The 20,323-nt window shown below is 38.7% G+C and overlaps 1 protein-coding gene across 3 annotated transcripts in view; it reads right to left on the reverse strand.

The window, feature by feature from the left end:
* Window positions 1-20,323, reverse strand: part of Polr1d (RNA polymerase I and III subunit D) — a 50,670-nt gene that overhangs the window by 1,765 nt on the left and 28,582 nt on the right. For all 3 annotated transcript variants that reach the window (XM_070003069.1, XM_070003070.1, XM_070003071.1), the window contains one exon: window positions 16,820-16,894. In XM_070003069.1, coding sequence (XP_069859170.1) covers window positions 16,820-16,894 — 75 coding nt within the window. The remainder of the gene's footprint in view (window positions 1-16,819; window positions 16,895-20,323) is intronic.

Consider the following 20,323-nt stretch of genomic DNA (forward strand, 5'->3'; position numbering starts at 1 on the left):
TTAAGAAAAAGGCAAAAGGAACATGGTACTTGCTACTAAGTATAGGAAGGTCCTGAGCTTTTTTGCTCGATACTAATGCTCTACCATTTAAGCCATAGTTCCATTTCCAGCTTTGTGGTGACTAATTGGAGATAAGAATCTTATGGACTTTTCTGTCTGGGCTGGGTTTCAATTGCAATCCCCAAGTCTCAGATTCCTGAGTAGCTAGAATTATAGATGTACACCATAGATGCCTGGCTTGAATTTAAAAAAAAATTTTTTTAAAAGAAAGATAAGCAGTCTTATTTGATATGGTATGGAAGTCAAACCACCTTAGACAGTCAAAAATGGCATTGAATTTGGAAATAAAAGAGAAAAACACATCTTGCTGCAAATAAATAGATCCTGAGTCTTGAAGGACAGAGAAAGTACCTAAGAAAAAGCCAAGGTAACTCTCATTGCTGTGAATGGTTAATGCTTAGGCCAAAGAAAGTGGCAGGGGAATGAATTAGAACAGGAAGGAAAAACACTTAGATCCCTTATCCCTGTAGGGCTTCAGTGAGCTTCCTGGAAACCATCTCCAGCATGACCACCTTAGTAGTCCGGAGGGGAAGTTATTTCTGCCTCCTCTAGGAGGCTGTTTCTGAGCACTCAGGGTATTGGGAATCAGTAGTGGGATGTTTTCACTGGAGTGGGCCATCTCAGTGCTGAGTTCCTCTCTGAATTAAACAAAGAAATGTGACTATGCCGAGTGGACAATAATTCAGGATCTCGAAGTGGGAGCTTTGGTAATTCTAGGTAAATTCCATTTGACTTTGTGACCTTTAGTGTTAGAACACCTGTGAAACCATACACTTCCTCAGGTGAATGGAACTCTGCTGAAAGAGTGCACTGTTCACACAGAGTGGGGAGCAGCAGAGACCCAGGATAGCTTTAACCCATGATTCTCAGATCTCAGGCTCCTGAGTAGCTAAGACTACAGATATAAGCCACAGAACCTAGCTGTCCTCTAAGTTTGACTTGGTGTAACTGTAGGGAGCAAGTGCCTTATTTTAATGAAATACCGTATATAGTGTATCTACTTAAGAGTGGCTATATTTTCCCTTTCCAGGCTATCTCAATTCTGTAAGTACAAAGATCAGTGGGCTACCACTCACCACTATAATTCTTCCTTCCATTTTTCCTTCCCTCTCTCCCTCCCTTCTCCCCCCCCCCCCCCCCACCTTTCTCTCTTTTCTTTTGGTCAGTTATGGGGCTTGAATTCAGGGCCTATGCACTGTCCCTGAGCTCCCCCCCACCCCCTCCCGGTACATTGTGGGGCTTGAACTCTGGGCCTGGGCACTGTCCCTGAGCTCTTCAGGTCAAGGCTAGGGCTCGACCATTTAAGCCACAGTGACACTTCCATTTTTCTGTGGTTTACTGGCGATAAAAGTTTCACGGACTTTCCTGCCCGGGCTAGCTTTGAACTGCGATCCTCAGATCTCAGCCTCTTGAGTAGCTAGGATTACAGGAGTGGGCCACCGGTCCCTGGCTCTCTCTGAGCTTTTTTGCTCAAGACTAGTGCTCTACCACTTTGAGCCACAGCTCCACGTCCAATAATTTTCATTTTCAATTGCTCTGTACTCTCCTTGAGGGTAAAGCTAAAGACTGAAGCAATAGGTGGTTGCTAGCACCCTACTCAGTTTGAGCCTCTGCTCGTGCTCATGGTCTGTAGGTTACCCCTAGGACAGTACTCTCTGCTCATTCACGTTAGGAAATTACTTCATTTTCTTCATGTGTTTTCGGGTTGCTGAGCTCCTTCTTACTGCCATTTCCTGTATTTGAGATGACATGAAAACCTGGCACAAAATCATCAACCATCCTGTAGCCTTCCCCTTAGGAGGTTTTAGGCAGAAATCTGGGGCCTGCAGGAAGATTACAGGCCATGGCTGTCAGATGTGTTTGCACTAAATCTGTCACTGTCTGTACCCCAGCAGGTGTGCCAGGGCAGGGGACTGAGGAGAAGGGGGGGAGGGGGGGCCCAGGGAGGCAGGGAGGGGCAGCTGCTTTCCTGTCTGTAGCTCATCCTGGCCAGTAGACGTTCTCATTCTGACTAGTTATATTTTATTGTTGCTTTATTTTTGGTTCTAAAAAGTCATACTAGCTCACACAGGAAGAGCCAGATTTAATGTGGTAACAGCATAAATGGATATCAAACCTTAAACATCATGAGACTGGTTAAAATTGCTTTAGAAAGAACCCATAACACACTGCCAGTTAAGATCCAGCATTCTATGTTAAACTTCTTTTCTGCCTTTAATTTAAAAATTATTATGTTGTTTTACAAAGGGGACACAATTCCATACATCAGGTTATGAGTACAATGCTTCTTGGTCAATGTCACCCCTTCCTTCATTCTCCCTCATTTCCTCCCCCTCCGATCCCTAGCCTCAAGTTACACAGTTCATTTCTTTACACCCTGTGCCAGTATATTACCAATGCTACCTCAGTCTCTTGCCTCTCATCCATTTTAGAGTCCAGTCTCACAGCACCAGTCTGTCAGGGGATATTCACTGTAGTCTAAGCAGAGGAACAATTAGTAGTCAGGGAACCAACTACAAGTGGAAAGTGTGCTCTGTCCAGGAGAAGCTGAGCAAAGCCACACTCCAAGCCAATAAAGGATGGCTAGCACAGGACAGTAACAGCTATGGAAAAGGGTAGAGAACTCATCAACACAATGACTTTGAGATACGTGAGGTATGCTAGGCACTGGGAAATTGTGACTCAGACATGTTTGAGCAAGACTCCATTCCCCGCTCCATATCATTCTCTTATTTTATGACCAAATCCATTCCTATAACTGCAAACATCCCACCTTCCATCCTGTGCATTCTTTGCACTGTTGTAGATGCAAGTCCAAAAGAATCCTTCAGAAGGCTGAGGCAGAGGCTCAGTGACCCTCCCAGTTCTCCATAAAGCTGAGTAATAGTTCTTACCTTGATGCTATAGTGATTACAATTCATTTTGTTGTTTAATGCCACCACAACTACCAGAGTCAGTAATGGTGCTATAGTTCCAATGTGACAATCAACTGGGGCCACTGGAGCAATGTGTTCATAGTGTTTTCTGTAAGTCTCATTACTAAACTGTTAACCCTTATTCTATGTAACAGTCCTGAGGCTGTCCTGGGTATTATTACTGTATGTCCTCATTACTGTATGTTGTACTGTAATCCAAAATAGTTAACATATATATGCATGTGGGAGTGTATATATACATATAAATTACATGTAAAATACTTCTTCACTGAAAAAACATCTGTTCATCTTTCATACATAGATATTATGCTAGGCCCTGCAGTAGAGACAAATACCAGGACCAGGCTATCAGAAAGCACATCTCTTTAGAAAACTAAAGAGAAAAACACGGCAGGGGAAGGTAAAGGTTAAAAGCAAGTATTGAAGGCAGTTGCAGGGATAGACTATAAGGTTCTAGTCCTTGGCTGCTGGTTCCCTTAGCACAACAGGTCATTTAAATGGGTTATGTGTTCTGAGAAACATTCAGGGCTCTCTAAAGCACTGATATGAGAGGAATGTGGGAAGGATGCTTGGGCAGAAAGCACTGGCATTAGCCGGGCACTGCTGGCTCATGCCTGTAATCCTAGCTACTCAGGAGGCTGAGATCTGAGGATCATGGTTCAAAGTCAGTCTGGGAAGAAAAGTTCAAGAGACTCTTATCTCCAATTAACCACCAGAATACCGGAAGTGGTACTATGGCTTAAGTGGTAGAGCATTCACCTTGATAACAGCTCAAGGACAAAGCCCAGGCCCAGAGTTCAAGCCCCACGACTGATAAGAAAGAGGGGGGGGGGAGTAGAAAGGAAGAAAGGAGAAAACACTGGCATTTCATTGGGTTATCTTACAATAATACACCGAAAAGAGGTGGTGTAGTAAAGCACTAAGTTAGAGACAATACAGCAAAACCAACCCATCAGAAGATCACTAGCTGGGAGTGTCAGGAAACTTCTTTGGGGTCTTGGGTTCTCTAATTATAAAGTGAAAGCTTTAGATTTCCATGGCCCTAAAATACTCAAAGAGCCTCATGCATGAACCACCTGAGTCGTGGACCCCTTATGCTTTCCTCATTGGTTTTAAAAGTGTGGCAGGCCTGTGTTGAGATTGCCTCATTTGTCTTATGCCCCAGGGGATTAAAAACCTGCAGGTCAAGCGAATGAGCCTTCCTGACTGCTGCTTCACCTGGCCTCTTAATATATCTACTGGTGTACAGTGAATATTTCATTGAACTGAAAAACCACGTTTGTATAAAGACTGTGTAAAGTCTGGAAACATTATTGGCTTTCCAACAGTACACCAGGCCCAAAGAAACATAGGCTCCATGGTTTCCCTCATTTGTAATGATTAGTTTATGTCTAGGATAGTACTAGCAGAGGAGCACAATAGCACAATAGCTATGTATAGATCACCATATAAAATGATGCTAATTGAAATGAACTCCCAGGTATGGAAACAAGAGTTGTTTTTTTGTTTTGTTTTTAGTGTGCTGTGTGAAGTTATTTCTCCCCCCCCCCCTTTTCATTTTTCCCTTTGGTTTATCTCCTTTTGTCATCGTTTTAGATTTTGGTACACTGTGTCTTGTATATATGTTTATCTGATCTGGGGAAGGGAAGGGAAATAACAGAATGGTGAGACAAAGGACAAAGGGTAGACCAATGTAATGCTCACAAGATACTATGTTAGAAATGAACTTGACGACCTGGCGGAGAGGGGATTCAGGGAGGAAGGAAAGTAGGAGAAAAAGAGGGAGGGGATAACAATGTTCGACAAGAAATGTACTCATTATCTTACTTATATAACTGGAATCCCTCTGTATGCCACCCTTACAATAAAAGGGAATAAAAATAACAAAAACAACAACAACAACAACAAAAAAGTGAGTGCTGGGAATGTAGCCTAGCATGCATGAAACCCTGGGTTCAGTTCCTCAGTACCATATAAACAGAAAAAGCTGGAAGCAGTGCTATTGCTCAAGTAGTAGAGTGCTAGTCTTGAACAAAAGAAGCTCAGGGACAGTGCCCGGGCCCAGTTCAAGCCCCAGGACTGGCAAAAACCAAAATCAAAACCAAACCAAAACAAAACAAACAACTTGAGGGCTAGGGCATGATTCAACCAGTAGAGCCCAAGACCCTGGGTTCAAACTCCAGTCACACACACACACACACACACACACACACACACACACACACACACACACACACACACACACACACACACACACCAACACCCCACCTGTCCCCCCCCCCACAACTGATGTCAGGGTGAAGATGTAGGTCAGCAATATGTGCAAGGTTCCAGGTCCCATTCCCAGAACCCCCAAAGGTCAATAACATTCAATGAAAAAATAATGGAAGCAATTTTCTCCTTATTTCCAGACTGACCTTAAACCAATACGGCAAAGCACCCCCAAAATGTCATTTTCCTAAAACAACTATATTAAAAAATTGAAGGCTCATTTTCTCTTAATTGAATCTGTAGACTTTTGATACCAATATATAATTCTTTCTAAATAAAAGGCTGTGTTTCACAGGCTCTACAGTAAAAAATTATAGTGGGCTGGAGATAAGCTAAAATGAGTGTGACAAGAATAAAAATGGCTTTGTAGACAATGAAGCTGGGCAAAGTTCTGAAATTTATGCACATAAATTCCTTTAGGTTAACTAAGAGGAAGTCCTATGAGCCAATATTTCAGCTTTTCCAAGGCCTCTGTCAACAAGAGACTAAACAGATTTTATTTTTCCATAGGGCTTGAAATCAGAGCCTGGGTGCTGAGCTTTCCCCCTCAAGGCTAACAGCTTGCTACCACTTTGAGCCACAGCATCACTTTCTGTTTTCTGGTAGTTAGCTGGACTTGAGTCACAACCACTTTCCTGACTGGGTTGGCTTTGAACTGGGATCTTCAAATTTCAGCCTCCTGGGTAGCTAGGATTTTACAGGCATGAGCTACTGGAACCCAGCTTTCTAAATAGATTTCTTTTGCTGAAATACATCCAAGGAAATATATGGCACCAAAAGGTCTCTTTCTCTAGAAAACAGAAAAGGGCATCCCACTTGCATTTTCTTTAGTTCACCAGCCTCTGTCTGACACCTGCCCAACTTCTAATTAAGATCTTTCTTTTATTTTCTGTTGCCTGTGGGCCTGAACTCAGAGCCGGGGCACTATACCTGAATTCTTTAGCTTAAGGCCAGTGCTCTACCACTTTGAGTCACAGCTCCACTACCAGTTTTCTGGTGGTTAACTGGAGATAAGAGTCTCATGGACTTTACTGCCCGGGCTGGTTTTGAACCATGGTCCTCAGATCTCAACCTCCTGAGTAGCTAGGATTACAGGCACGAGCCACCAGCACCTGGCCCTGTAAGATCTTTCTTATGGAACATCTAATATGAAACAATCTTAGTCATTCTAGCTCTGTTTAAAATTAGGAATTATTTTTTTTTGTATGCTTAGAAAAACAGGCCATGGCCCACTAGAGAGCAATGGACTGCCTGTTACTTTAAGATCTGTGCAGGGAGGTGCATACCATAGGATGGGTGCCTGGATACCTGGCCAGGCTTTCAGTGCAGAGCCATGCGATAGGGTTACTATGGATTCCACAGAGCATGTTGGTACTGTTCTTTTCAATCAGGATTAGTTAAGTGTTTTACAAATGTGCATGCATCAGTAGTTTTTGAAGCTCTCCAGGTAATCCAATTGTGCATATATATTTGGGCAAGCATGTATGTGTGCATGCGTGTACACATACACACACACACACACACACACACACACACACACACACACACACACACACACAGAGAAAGTAGGTGCTCTCCTAAAATCAGCAGAATATGAGGCAGATTCTCTTTGTCCCAGCACTATGAACAGAAAGCAGAGTTAAGCTGGGTTTGGATCTCCTTTATAACCTGTATCTATGAAGTGAGATGCAGGAAAGGTTGCTGAGGAAAAAAATCAAATGCCCTTGGAGTTACCAGCTACTCAGAGAAACATGGCTACAGAGCAACAAAGACAAAAGGTTACAATGTAAATATGGAGCCATACAAGGTGGCTCATACCTATAATCCTAGCTACTCAGAAGGCTGATATCTGAGCACTGTGGTTTAAAACTAGCCTGGGCAGGAAAGTCTGTAAGGCTCTTACCTCCAATTAACCACCAAAAAAGCCAGAAGTGAAGCGGTGGCTCAAGTGGTAGAACAGTAGCCTTGAGCACAAATGTTCAGGGACAGCGCCCAGGCTCTGGGTTCAAGCCCCAGGAGTAGTGCACACACATGCACACACACACACACACACACACACACACACACATACACACATGTAAATATGAAAAAAACCCAAATAAAAGTTGAAGTAATTTATTTGCACGTATGAAACCTGTTGAAATTGTTTGAAGAAAGGGGGTGACAGAGGGAGTGCGTTTGAGTAGGATACATTGGATGCATATATAGACATATTATAATGAAAAACTCCCTGTACGAAACCCCAAACCCAAACCCCCAACTAACCCCTCAAAGGAAGCAGATAATTTCCTTTTTCATTTCTAATGAGATAAACTGTGTGTGGCTTTGATGCTTCTTTAAGAAAGTAATTCCCATACTTGGTTCACAAGATCCATCTGGGGGATCTTTAAAAAGATGTAGGAGTCATCTTTGATCTCTTTATCACAATTTCCTAGGGTGAATTAAGTAGTGGGTGACCTGGATTTTAAATTCCTTTCCAGAGGGTTTTTTTTCTCATTTAAACATTTGTGTTAAGTTATACACAGAATATACTTGTAAAACAAGCAGCGGGTAGAAATTGGCTGTTTCCATCTTCTTCTTTCCTGTTCTCTTGCTTTCATTAGCAATTACTACTGTCAAGAGCATCTTCTCTCAGAAGTTATATTTCACATCTTCTTCCAACCTGGCCAGTGGAAGACTATGCATATTAATGTGCAACTTACTGAGGACTGAATCCACGCTAGGCTAGTATTTACTGGGCTACACACCAGCCCCACCCTGTCACATATATTATGTAGCGCTCTATTAAGAGAGATTACTGGGAGAGATCACACAAGATAGAAGGAAAAGCACAGATAATAACTGTGACTCTATGTCTTAGTAGAGAAAACCGCTAGCAGAGAAAACTATACCACTCCCTGTAATCAACAGTGCTACTAGCCACATGCCCTTGCTTATACTACATTGTTGCTTTTCAATTTTTGCCAGTGTAATGGGTACAAAAAAATGGAGTCTTGCTACTTAAGAATATAAAAATCTATGCGCGTATTTCTGTCCCTCTTAGATTTTAAAGTCTAAGAGAGCAGAGATCTTTCCACTCTGCTTACCGATGTTTCTGAATGATAGTGTTACCTAGAACTGCTAAAGTGCCTAATACATTCATTAGTTATCTGTTCATTGGTCATCTGTAGTTTTGTTCTAAAAAACGTATGTATGTATATATACATTTTTGTGCATGCATGTATGATTTCCTTTTTACAAACTGATTTATAGGGGCTTTTTAATGAAGGATATTAATTAGTTCCTTGTCGGTTATTATGGTAAATAACTGCAACAATTCTATTACCAGTCTTTTAATAAGCTAGCTTTTTACATACTTCTACATAGCATCTTTTGCTATGTAGAAGCTTACAGTCAAATCTGTCAGTTATTTCTTTCAAGTTTCTAAGCTGTATGCTTGGTCTTAAGTTCCTGCCCCATTTTAGCCAAAAAACCAACCTATTCTTTTTTCCCCCCAAAACTAGTTTGTTTTTAATATTTAGCTTTCTAGTCTTTCTGGAATTAATGTTTACTCTTAGAGATGGATAGCTAACTGAATGCAGCACTCCCTACTGAACAATTTATCCTTTCTCCAGTTATACAAATGACCCTCTTTGACTACACATTAACCTGCTCTAAAAACATGGGTCACTAACTTCTCTATAAATTTAAAGAAATGTTATACCAGAATATATAATATTCCCATCTCATTTCCCTTCCCATATAGTTTAGCTCCCAAAAAGTACTGAGAGATCTGGTGGTAACCATCTTGACTAAGAGAAACTTGACATTAAGTCCTCTTAAGCTGAGGCATTCAGATGTAAAAAAAAAAAAAAAAAAAAAAAAAAAATCACCTTCTCATCTCTATTAACATTCTTGCCCCAAATGTTTAACCCAAATCTAACTACGAGCCAGCAAATCCAGAATGTGGGACATTTTTTGACTGGATCCAAATCAGCTCTTAAAGCCTCCAAACAAACTAACAAAAAATACAAAACAGAGAGAGAAAACAACTACCTATATAAGCCATTTTGGTGATTTTAGATGATGAAATTATTTTGCATTTTCTTGGATGCATTTAGGTAGTAGGATGTCTTTGGAATCTGCATGTTGGAATGCATGGAAATGAAATATAAATATCTGTAATTACTAATAGCTTAACACTGTGTATTATATATGAGCAGATTACACATATAACAGAAATATGTGTGTGTGTGTGTGTATACACAAATTCCTCTTGTCCCATCACATTTTCTAGTTGGCTACTGAATACTGACTGAGAATGCTTATCTTGTGAACCATTATGGGTAGGCATTCCATCTTTAACAGAAGACCCTTCTGTCTCTTCCTTTCCAAGTCAAAGCTTTGTTATTTTTCTTGCTTTGTTTTACTGGCTTCTTGGAACCTCTTTAAAGCAGTTCTCAAAGTACGTTCTGTAGACGCCGTTTCCTCCAGATCACAGGAAGGCATCTACAAAGTCAAAGCTATTTTCATTGTTTTTGATGTTACTTTTACACAAGGTTGACATTTGTACTGATGGTACAAAAGTGACAAAACTGTGCAAGAATCAAGACGGTGACATCAAACCGTATCAGTAGTCACTGCCTTCTTCACTACCAAGTACTTCTACTGCTACTTATGAAGTACGGTGGTTGCTTCAGGGAAAGTACTTGTGTGATTGCGCTACAAGGTGAACTGGTTGGTTATTCAGACATGGATGAGCTATCATTTCAAGGTACACAATGCCCAGTACTCATTGCCAAAAGAAACCCGGCACTTTATAATGGTAAAAAATTTAAAAATATTATCTTTAAGTAGTTGTGCAGACGAGTTGCAATTCAATTTATCAGTTTATGAGTACAATGCATCTGGTTCAATGTCACCCTTGAATAGAAGAAAATTACAATTTTGGAAAAATGTGAGCTTGACAGTTTAATAAAATTTTAGACTTTTCTGATGAGATCCGAGGTGATATTTAGAAATGTAGCTTTAAAATATTATATAATGACATCTGTCAGCACTTTGAAAATCTTTATGATTCAGGTACCAAATACTTTCCAAGCTGGGTAGAAAAATCCCATGTTCACTGGAGACTAAGGGATTTTATTATATAAAATATGAAAAGTTTGCATCATTGAAAATAAATGTTAGGAATCTACCATTAGATGAAATTCCTTGCAAAGTCTGGATGAAGTATAACAGCAAAAAAGGAATAATTACATTTTTCTGAGGTTATTGAAATATTTCTTCCTTTTCTACATATACCTACGTGAACTCCATATAGTTATTTATACTATATTTATACCATAATGCTATTGGTAGAATTATATGAAGCTCACATATCAATTTACCAAAATAACACCGCAACAGACTGAGTGTCAATTTAATACTGCTACCACAATAGGAGAGTCATACTTTATGGATGGGAAGTTTGAAAAACTAAGGAGCTTGGGTCCCCAATAACTTGTGGAACTGCTAACCTAATTGGGACATTATACAAATGGTTCATCAATAGTCTCACAAATCTCAAGTAAACTGTACATAGTGCAACTCTATCCAGGGGAAGTAGGTCTGGCATTGATATACTAGGGATTTTATTATCAGAAAGTTCTGCTAAGCCACTAAGTGGTCCTATGTTGTCAGGACAAAATGACTTCTATCTGGAGAGCTGCCTAGAAATAACTGTCCTCCCTCACATTTTTTTATTGTTCCTTACAGAGTAAGAGTCATATCTGCATTTTCTTATTCACTCTCAAAATCTGCATTAATGATTTAGTCCTACGCTGATCATTCCATGTGAAGTATCAGATTGGACTTCTGTGAGCCCCACTGAAGGCCCTGCCTTACACCAAAACCCAAACTACCCTGTCCTAACAAATCTGTACTAACATGATTCACATTAGTAGAGATTTCTTATTTCTGTAAAGGACAGGTGAAGATTGGAAAGAAGAGCAAGTTTGACTAATATTTCTAATATTTGCCAGCTGCTACATACCATGTGGGGTATTTTCATGCACATTAGCCCACTCTGTTTTCATAACCACCCTAATCACCCTCTCAGGAGCTAGTATGTTACTAAATCTAAGATTACACACATTACAAACTGACTCACTTATACTATATTATTTAATTTCTGTATATAAATTAATTCATATTAGAATGAATGTGTGTGTGTGTGTGTGTGTGTGTGTGAGAGAGAGAGAGAGAGAGAGAGAGAGAGAGAGAGAAAGAGAAAAGGTCTCACTATATAGCTTAGGTTGACCTGAAACTTGCTATGTAATTTATGTTGGTCTTCAATTTCAGATCCTTTTGCCTCAGCATCCTGAATGCTAGGATTACAGGTGTGTACTACTACATTGGCTTTCAGAATGAATTTCTAAAATATTATAGGTTTTAAAAAATCAGAATAATGGCAATGCTATTATCATACCTAAAAAAGAAAAACATTAACTCCTTAGAAATAAATGTCCCAATTGTTTCATGTCTTTTTATAATTATTTTAGATAAAAATCCCAACAATATATACATTTTATTTAACATGCTTCAAATCCATCATTTCAAGGAATCCCTGTAATTTGCTTATTAAAAACACTGGGATCTCTGGTAGAATTCTCTAGTTTGTGGTAACTGCAGCATATGGTAACATTTAGAATGTTTTTCTTTGTATGTCGTAGTTTTAACTATAAACGATCAGTCAGTTTTAATTTTTGAAAGGATGCTTCATGAGTGATAACATCTTCCCTCACTGAATGGAAAGATAAGAATGTCTTTTTATTTAGGGTCTCACAATTGCTCAGCTTGCTTGCTAGGCTGGTGTTCTATCACTTTAATCATAACTACAGCCCACCTTTATGCTGGTTATTTTGGAGAAGGTGTCTTGTAAACGTTTGTGACCAGACCGCCCTTGAACTACTTCAGCCTCCTGAGTAGCTAGGATTACAGGTATGAGCCACCAGCACCTGTCATTATTGTATTTTTGTGGTGTGAAGATGATTCGTCAATGTAGTCAAGTGTTAGCCCAGCCCACTCAGCAGAATTCACCAGCTTTCACCTGATAAGACTTAGCAGCCATTGATGATCTAATCTGTCCTTAAGGCTTTGTAAAATAATACTACTTGTTTTCATTCTTTCTCTTTCTCTTCTTTCTTTCTTTCCCATCCCTTCCTTCTTCCCTCTTCCTCCTATTTCTCTTTCCTGCCCTTTCTTTGCTGGAGATCAAGACACAAAGCTTTGTGCATACTATACATGTTTGGCTACTGAACTACATTCCTTCTTTCTTTTATTTTTGAGGTAGGGTCTCTGGCTATATAGCCTAGAATTGCCTTAAACTCACAATCTTTCTGTCCAGTCTCTCAAGTGCTGAGATTATAAGCAAATGCCACCATCCCTGACACTGCTTTTAAAAATCAGTTTTATAATGGTAAAATTTATATACAATAGATTTTATTGTTTCAAGTGGACAGTTTTATGGATTTTGACAAATGTACGAAGTCACATAACTACTACCACAACCTGCTATAAATCCTTTCCTCCAACCTTCTATCTCCTAGCAACCAGTGATCTGTTTTGGGTTTTAGAATGCCACATAAATGGAGTCATACACTGCGTCATGTTTTGTGTCTGGCTTCTTTCACTTAGCACAATGCTTTCAAGAGTCATAAATGTATCATGTATCCTATTTCTTTTTGTTAAGAAGTATTGGGTTTGTAGATAGAAAATTGCAGTCTGTTTATCTATTCATCAGTCGATAGGCATGTGGGTAGTTTCTAGTTTAGGGTTATTATGAATAAAACTGTCACAACTCTATAATACAGACTTTTATATGGATTCAAGTTTTCAACTCTTTTTGGTAATTTGTTAAAAAGAAGATTCTGTATGTTATGTATTTGTAAGAAACTGCTAACCTGTTCTCAGTGGCTATATGACTTTAACTTTTCTACCAACAATGGTTCCATATATTCTTCTTTACTCATAGAAAACTCCCTTAAAAAATTTATCACCATTTTAGCAAGTGCTGTGGTTAATAACTGTGGTTTTATTTAGCATCTTTCTGATACCTAATGCTTTGAACATCTTCTATAGTATTTATTGGCCAATCCTATATTTTCCTTGAAGTATCTGTTCAACCTTTCTTTCTGTTCTTAAATTGGATTGTTTGCCTTATTAACATTGAGTTAACAATCTTATTCTGTCATCCTTCTACATACAGTTTTTTTTTTCTCCTCATGTTTCAGTCTCTACAATGCTAGGATTACAGGATGAACCATTATGCTTAGTCAGATATACTCTCTTATAAAGAAGTTTTATTTCTTTTTTCTTTTTTGTCGGTCGTGGGGCTTGAACTCTGGGCCTGGACGCTGTCCTTCAGCTCTTTAGCTCAAGGCCAGCGCTCTACCACTTGAGCTACAGCGCCACTTCCGGTTTTCTGGTGGTTTATTGGAGATAGGAGTCTCACGATCTTTCCTGCCCCGGCTGGCTTTGAACCGCGATCCTCAGATCTCAGCCTCCTGAGTAGCTAGGATTACAGGCGTGAGCCACCAGCGCCCGGCAAGAAGTTTTATTTCATTATCTGGCAATCTGAAGGATAAATGTTGTTCCTATTCACCAGTTTTGTGAATAGTGACTTGTTTTCCTCAAATTCTTCAGAAAGAACTGCTGTTATGATTGATTAACCTTATGACCCTTAAAGTAGTTTAGGTGTCTTAATATTAGCGTTTTGGTGTTTGTTTTTTGTAATGGGATTTAAGCTTAATAGGCAAGTGCTATCCCACTTAAGCTCTACTTCCAGCACATTTTGCTTTAGTTTATTTTTCAGATAGGATCATATTTTTTTTGCCTTAGCTAAGCCTCAGAACTCTACCATCTTACCTATACCCTTCTTCCTAGGTCAGATGTAAAGTCCAAGCTACCACACCTAACTGGTTTTGTCCAGATGGAGGTCTTACTTTTATTGTTGTTGCTGTCATAATTTGGTATGTGAGGGGAAACAAAGGAGGAGGCTACAATGCTTGATAAGAAATGTACTCATTATATTGCCCATGTAATTGTAACCCTTCTGTACAGTATTTTCACAATAAAAAAATTTAAAAAAGGTTGAAAACAAAAAAAAATTTGGTATGTGATTATGTGGAGGGTTGTTGGTTGACTTTTATCCACAAACTTCCTAATGTCCACCGAATTTCTAGGATTATAAGTCATTTTCTAATCATAGTTTTGTATTTTTTGATAATCCAAATATTCTTTGACTAGTGGGAGGCCTTTCAAGTTGGCTCCTAAAACTTTCTAACCTGATTATATTAGTCTTTGACAGTTTCTTTGTTTATGAATGTGCCAAGATTTTCTAGCTCCTCTTCTACATTTCTATGTATTAAAGAGTTTGGCTTTGCCTAAAGCAGGGTTGATCTTTGCCCTTCACTCCCAGAAGGTAATCTATATCATGCTGATAGAAATGTCTTTTTTTAGGGTGGGGTTGTTCACAACTTAGTCTCAGCTGAGGGCTGACTATGCCAGAGGGACAAACCATGTGATTCAGGGTAAGAACAACTTTAGGCTACTTGATACTGGTCAACCTGGAAACCAAGATCAACGATGTAAACAATCAATCAATCAAACAAGTATATCCACATATTGGAGTCTCAATAAAAACTGAACACTGAAGTCCAGGAAAGTTCCTTAACAACATTCCATATACAAACATCTATCACAGTGCTCTGTGATTCCACAGGTGAGAAAACAACAGAGGCTCCCTGTTTTGATTTCCTCAAGACTGCTTTCTGTCTCTTATTTTTCTAATTTCAATTTGTATCCTTACCCTGTAATAATCTGCAACCATGAGTATAAAAGATTTCAGTGAGGGGGCTGGGAAGGTGGCTCAGTGGTAGAGCCCTTGCCTTGCATGCCTGAGGCCCTGGGTTCGATTCCTCAGCACCACATAAGCAAAAAGAAAAAAAGCCGGAAGTGGCACTGTGGCTCAAGTGATAGAGTGCTAGACTTGAGCTGAAGAGCTGAGGGACAGCGCCCAGGCCCAGAGTTCAGGCCCCATGACGGTCTTACACCCCCCCCCCCCCCCGCAAAAAAAAAAAAAAGATTTCAGTGAATTGTGTGAGTACTTGTAGTGAACTGGTAAAGCTGAAAATAGTTTTTGAACGCATAATCTGAACTTGTAGTTGGTTAAGAAGTGAAGGTTGTCTTGGGTCTCGCAAACATTAACTTTTTCAGTTTGCCTAAATTCCAAGAATTCCTTCAGATTTGCAATCAGCTATTAATCTAAGGATCCCTGTCATATTTCAGTATGAAATGGTATTTATACAATGTATTTGCTACTGAGCAATGTGGTTACTGTTTCTGGGGTTTTTCTATGTACCAGAACTAAGAAAAAACTTTGTCTCTCAAATCTAGCAGAACTTTATATCAACATTTCCAATCCAAATTTAAAATTATAGCCAAGTTTTAGTTCTTTGATTTTGTATCTGAATCTCTTTTACACAGGAAGTCATGGTATTTATATTAAGAAATAAATTGGGGCTGGGAAGGTGGCTCAGTGGTAGAGCGCTTGACTTGCAATACATGAGGCCCTGGATTCGATTCCTCAGCACCGCATAAGCAAAAAGAAAAAAGCCGGAAGTGGCACTGTGGCTCAAGTGGTAGAGTGCTAGCCTTGAGCTGAAGAGCTGAGGGACAAAGCCCAGGCCCTGAGTTCAGGCCCCACAACCAGACAACCCCCCAAAAAAAAGAAAAAAAGAAAAAAATATTTTATTGTTTTGTCTTATATTTTGAGGACATCAATATTAATATTATGAGTTCTCTTCTGACTTTTTGTAAACATAGTCACATTTCAGATTCCTGTAAGAAGCAGTTTCTCTGTGACAAAAATATCCTCTTAATGGATAATTTAGATCTATTTGTTTCATTTTTAGAGATTAATTTTTCTTTACAAAATTAAGTATGGTCAGAAATCTACTTTCTACTCTTTCCCCATCAATTCAATTTTAAATAGTCTGCACTATTCCAATGTAGATAAAAGATCTAAAGTCAGTACCTTTATTCAATAGTCTACTGAATGCTATTACTAAAGACATGTCTGAAATAGTAAAATTAGTTCTTAAGGTTTAAATCCTTCCTTTGTTTATATTGTTAAGTTTAAACAAGTTCTACTTTGTAGAGGGATTTTCAAGTTAAACTTTAGCTCTATGACTGAACTGTACTTAACTAAAATATAATAAAATTAAAAACAATTTAAAATTTTACTAAGAATTATAATTAAAACAAATTTGAAGATGATGTATACTAATAAAATATTGTTCTCAAACAAGTGATACCTCTTTTTAGAATCTGTGAGTTAAAGTGATCAAAAACCTGTTACCACACATTTTCTTCACACCCCACTACTCTAGAGCACCTCAGCATTTGGCCCTCAGCAGCATTCTTATTCAACACTCAACTCTGGGTTTTATGTTAGAGTAACATACTGATGTCTACACCCAAGGCTTTTCAATATTTCTTTAAGTTTTATAAAAGATTTCTCAAGAACTTACCAACCCATAGGTCCCATTGTTTCTGCTCTAGTTTTCCCACGTTTTGCTTCCTTTAACAGCTCCTCTATAGCTTTCCTGATGGAAAAAAGGAAGAAATTAGAGATGCAGCCACATACTCTTAGGAAAGGAAATTATTTCTAATGTATATGATTTTCTAGGGCAAGATTTTTTTTTTTTTGTTTGGGTCTGGTCGTGGGGCCTGAACTCTGGGCCTGGGCACTGTCCCTCAGCTCTTCAGCTCAAGGCTAGTACTCTACCACTAGAGCCACAGCGCCACTTCCGGCTTTTTTCTTTTTGCTAATGTGGTGCTGAGGAATCGAACCCAGGGCCTCAGGCATGCAAGGCAAGCGCTCTACCACTGAGCCACCTTCCCAGCCCCCAAGATTTTTTTTTTTTTGATGGTCAACAGCTTCAAAACTTTAAAATCTTGAAAAAGGAAATCAACACAGAACTAAAAAAATGGCAAAGCCTCCCATGCTCCTGGATTGGAAAGATTAACATCGTGAAAATGGCAATACTTCCCAAGGCTATCTACAAATTCAACGCAATACCTATCAAAATTCCAACCTCATTCTTCAAGGAAATAGAAGAGGCAATCCAAAAATTCATATGGAACAATAAAAGACCCCGAATAGCAAAAACGCTCCTCAACGGAAAGAACACTGCTGGAGGAATATCAATACCAAATTTCAAACTCTACTATAAAGCCATAGTAATCAAAACATCTTTGTATTGGCATAAGAATAGACTTCAGGACCAATGGAATAGAATTGAAAACCCAGAAATGAACCTACAGACCTATAGCCATCTAATCTTTGATAAGGGAGCTAAAACAATAGAATGGAAGAAAGACAGCCTCTTCAGTAAATGGTGCTGGCAAAATTGGTTAACTACATGTAGAAAACTAAAGCTAGATCCTTATATATCACCCTGCACCAGAATCAACTCCAAATGGATCAAAGACCTTGAAGTCAAAGCAGACATTCTGAAAACATTACAGGATGGAATAGGAGAAACCCTAGGTCTCCTTGGCTCAGGCCGAAATTTTTTGAATAGAGACCCGAAAACACAACAAATCAAAGAAAGGTTGGACAAATGGGATTGCATAAAGTTGCAGAGCTTCTGCAGGGCAAATGACATAGCTAGCAAGATCAATAGAAAACCCACGGATTGGGAGAAGATCTTTACTAGCCATACAACGGACAAGGGTCTCATATCTAAAATATACTTGGTACTCAAAAAATTAAACCCCCAACAACAAATCCTCAAAGAAACAACTGCCCAATAAATAAGTGGGCGAAAGACTTAAAGAGAAACTTCTCTGAAGAAGAAAGAAGGATGGCCAATAGACACATGAAGAAATGTTCAACATCCCTAGCCATAAAAGAAATGCAAATCAAAACAACATTGAGATATCACCTCACCCCAGTTAGAATGGCAAAAATCAAGAACTCTAACAACAACAGATGCTGGAGGGGATGTGGACAGAAAGGAACCTTACTTCATTGTTGGTGGGAATGTAAACTTGTTCAACCACTTTGGAAAGCAGTATGGAGGTTCCTCAAAAGACTTCACATAGAACTCCCCTATGACCCAGCAATCCCACTTTTGGGCATTTACCCAAATGTTTACAAACAAGACCACACTAAAGCTACCAGCACAACTATGTTTATTGCAGCGTTATTTACCATAGCTAAGATATGGAACCAACCCAGATGCCCCTCAGTAGATGAATGGATCAAGAAAATGTGGTATATATACACAATGGAATTCTATGCCTCCATCAGAAAGAATGACATTGCCCCATTTGTTAGGAAATGGAAAAACTTGGAAAAAATTATATTAAGTGAAGTAAGCCAGGCCCAAAGAAACATAGGTCCCATGCTTTCCCTTATTTGCAATATCTAGTATATGTATGAGTCAAGCGGAAAAGGTCAGATAATGTGATGTCAGGAAAATGAACCCTTAGATATGTATTTTAATGTTTTTCTCTTTCATGCATGTGTTTCTAATGCATTTATAAGATTATCTCTTTGTTGCTTTGTATGTCCCTCCCCCACAGTATAACCCCTGCTTTCACTATATTTGATGCCAGCATAACTTGTGGAGGAGATGGGGAAAAACCAGTTGTTTAAGGATACAGGTGGACCTGTCGCAACAATGAGAAGTACAAGTTGTCATGTCCAAAACAAGCTTTACAAAGTCGGTGGGGGCGGGGGAGGGGGAAGGGGGGGAAGGAGAAGGATTGGGATTGGGGGGGAGGGGGGAGGCTGGGAAGGGATGTGAAGAGTAAACCAAAGGAGGAGGCTGCAATGCTTGGTAAGTAATGTATGCATTATCCTGCCCATGTAATTGTAACCCCTCTATACAGTATGTTCACAAATAAAATAAAATTAAATTAAAAAAAAAGCTTCAAATACAAAAATGAAAGAGAAAAACTTTCATTTTAAGGAAAATAAAACATTGAAAATAAGATGAGAAAAATATGACTAGAAAAAACATTGAACTAGAAATGTCTGCAAAGTTATGTATCTTTAATTCAACGATTGTTTCCTATCATATTTCTTTGAAAAGTAACCAGAGATATGAACAACCAAATATATATATAGATATGTATATCTCTATTTAACGTTAGAATTAATTATTATTTACTTGAAGAAATACCAATTAACCCAACAATGATAAATGGTTCTGTCCACCAAAGATTGAGTGAGGAAAAAAATGAGTAGTCACTTCTCTACTAATGGGGACTAAAGCAATATCGCAAGAACAATTTGACACCAAGATAAAAAGCTTTAAGAACTGTATAGCTGTACATTTTCTGTATAGCTGTATATTTATTTACTGTATAGCTGTATATTTTCCTAAGAAAATATTCAAGTAAGTATGTAAAACTATATGTACATAGATATTCATAAAACTACTTGTTAACAGTGAAAGAAAAAGCAGACAAATATTTATCAATAAAAGATGGGTTAAATGAATCATACCATATTCATTTAAGTGGAAAATTAGACAGTCATTAAAAATGAAATTAAAGCCAGGTGCTGGTGGATTGTGCCAGACAGCTACTCAGGAGCATGAGATTTGAAAATTGTGGTTCAAAGCCTGCTTTGGTAGAAAAGTCTGTGAGACTTTTGACTCTTATCTCCAATAAACTACTGAACTTACCCACCCCCAAACAACAACAAGAAGAACCCAGAAGTAGAGCTGTGGCTAGCCTTGAACAAGAAAAGCTCAGCAACAGTACCCACGCCCCAAATTCAAGAAGACCAAGAAATTAGTAAGAGAAGAAAAATCATATATAAAGCTGGCTATAAAGTGTACAGATAATCCTATTTATGTTTTGGGTGTTTTTTTCTTCTTATCTGAATCTTCTATAATGAATATGTATTATCAGTATACTTTCTTTCTGAATCCCAGAAAAGTTATCCAGTTATCTATCTATCTATATTAAGCAAAAGGAAAGAAACACAGACATCACCTGATGTGGAAAAAATAACT

This window comes from Dipodomys merriami, unplaced genomic scaffold, assembly GCF_024711535.1.
Source record: "Dipodomys merriami isolate MVZ:Mamm:240054 unplaced genomic scaffold, mDipMer1.0.p SCAF_6, whole genome shotgun sequence".
Lineage (NCBI taxonomy): Eukaryota > Metazoa > Chordata > Mammalia > Rodentia > Heteromyidae > Dipodomys > Dipodomys merriami.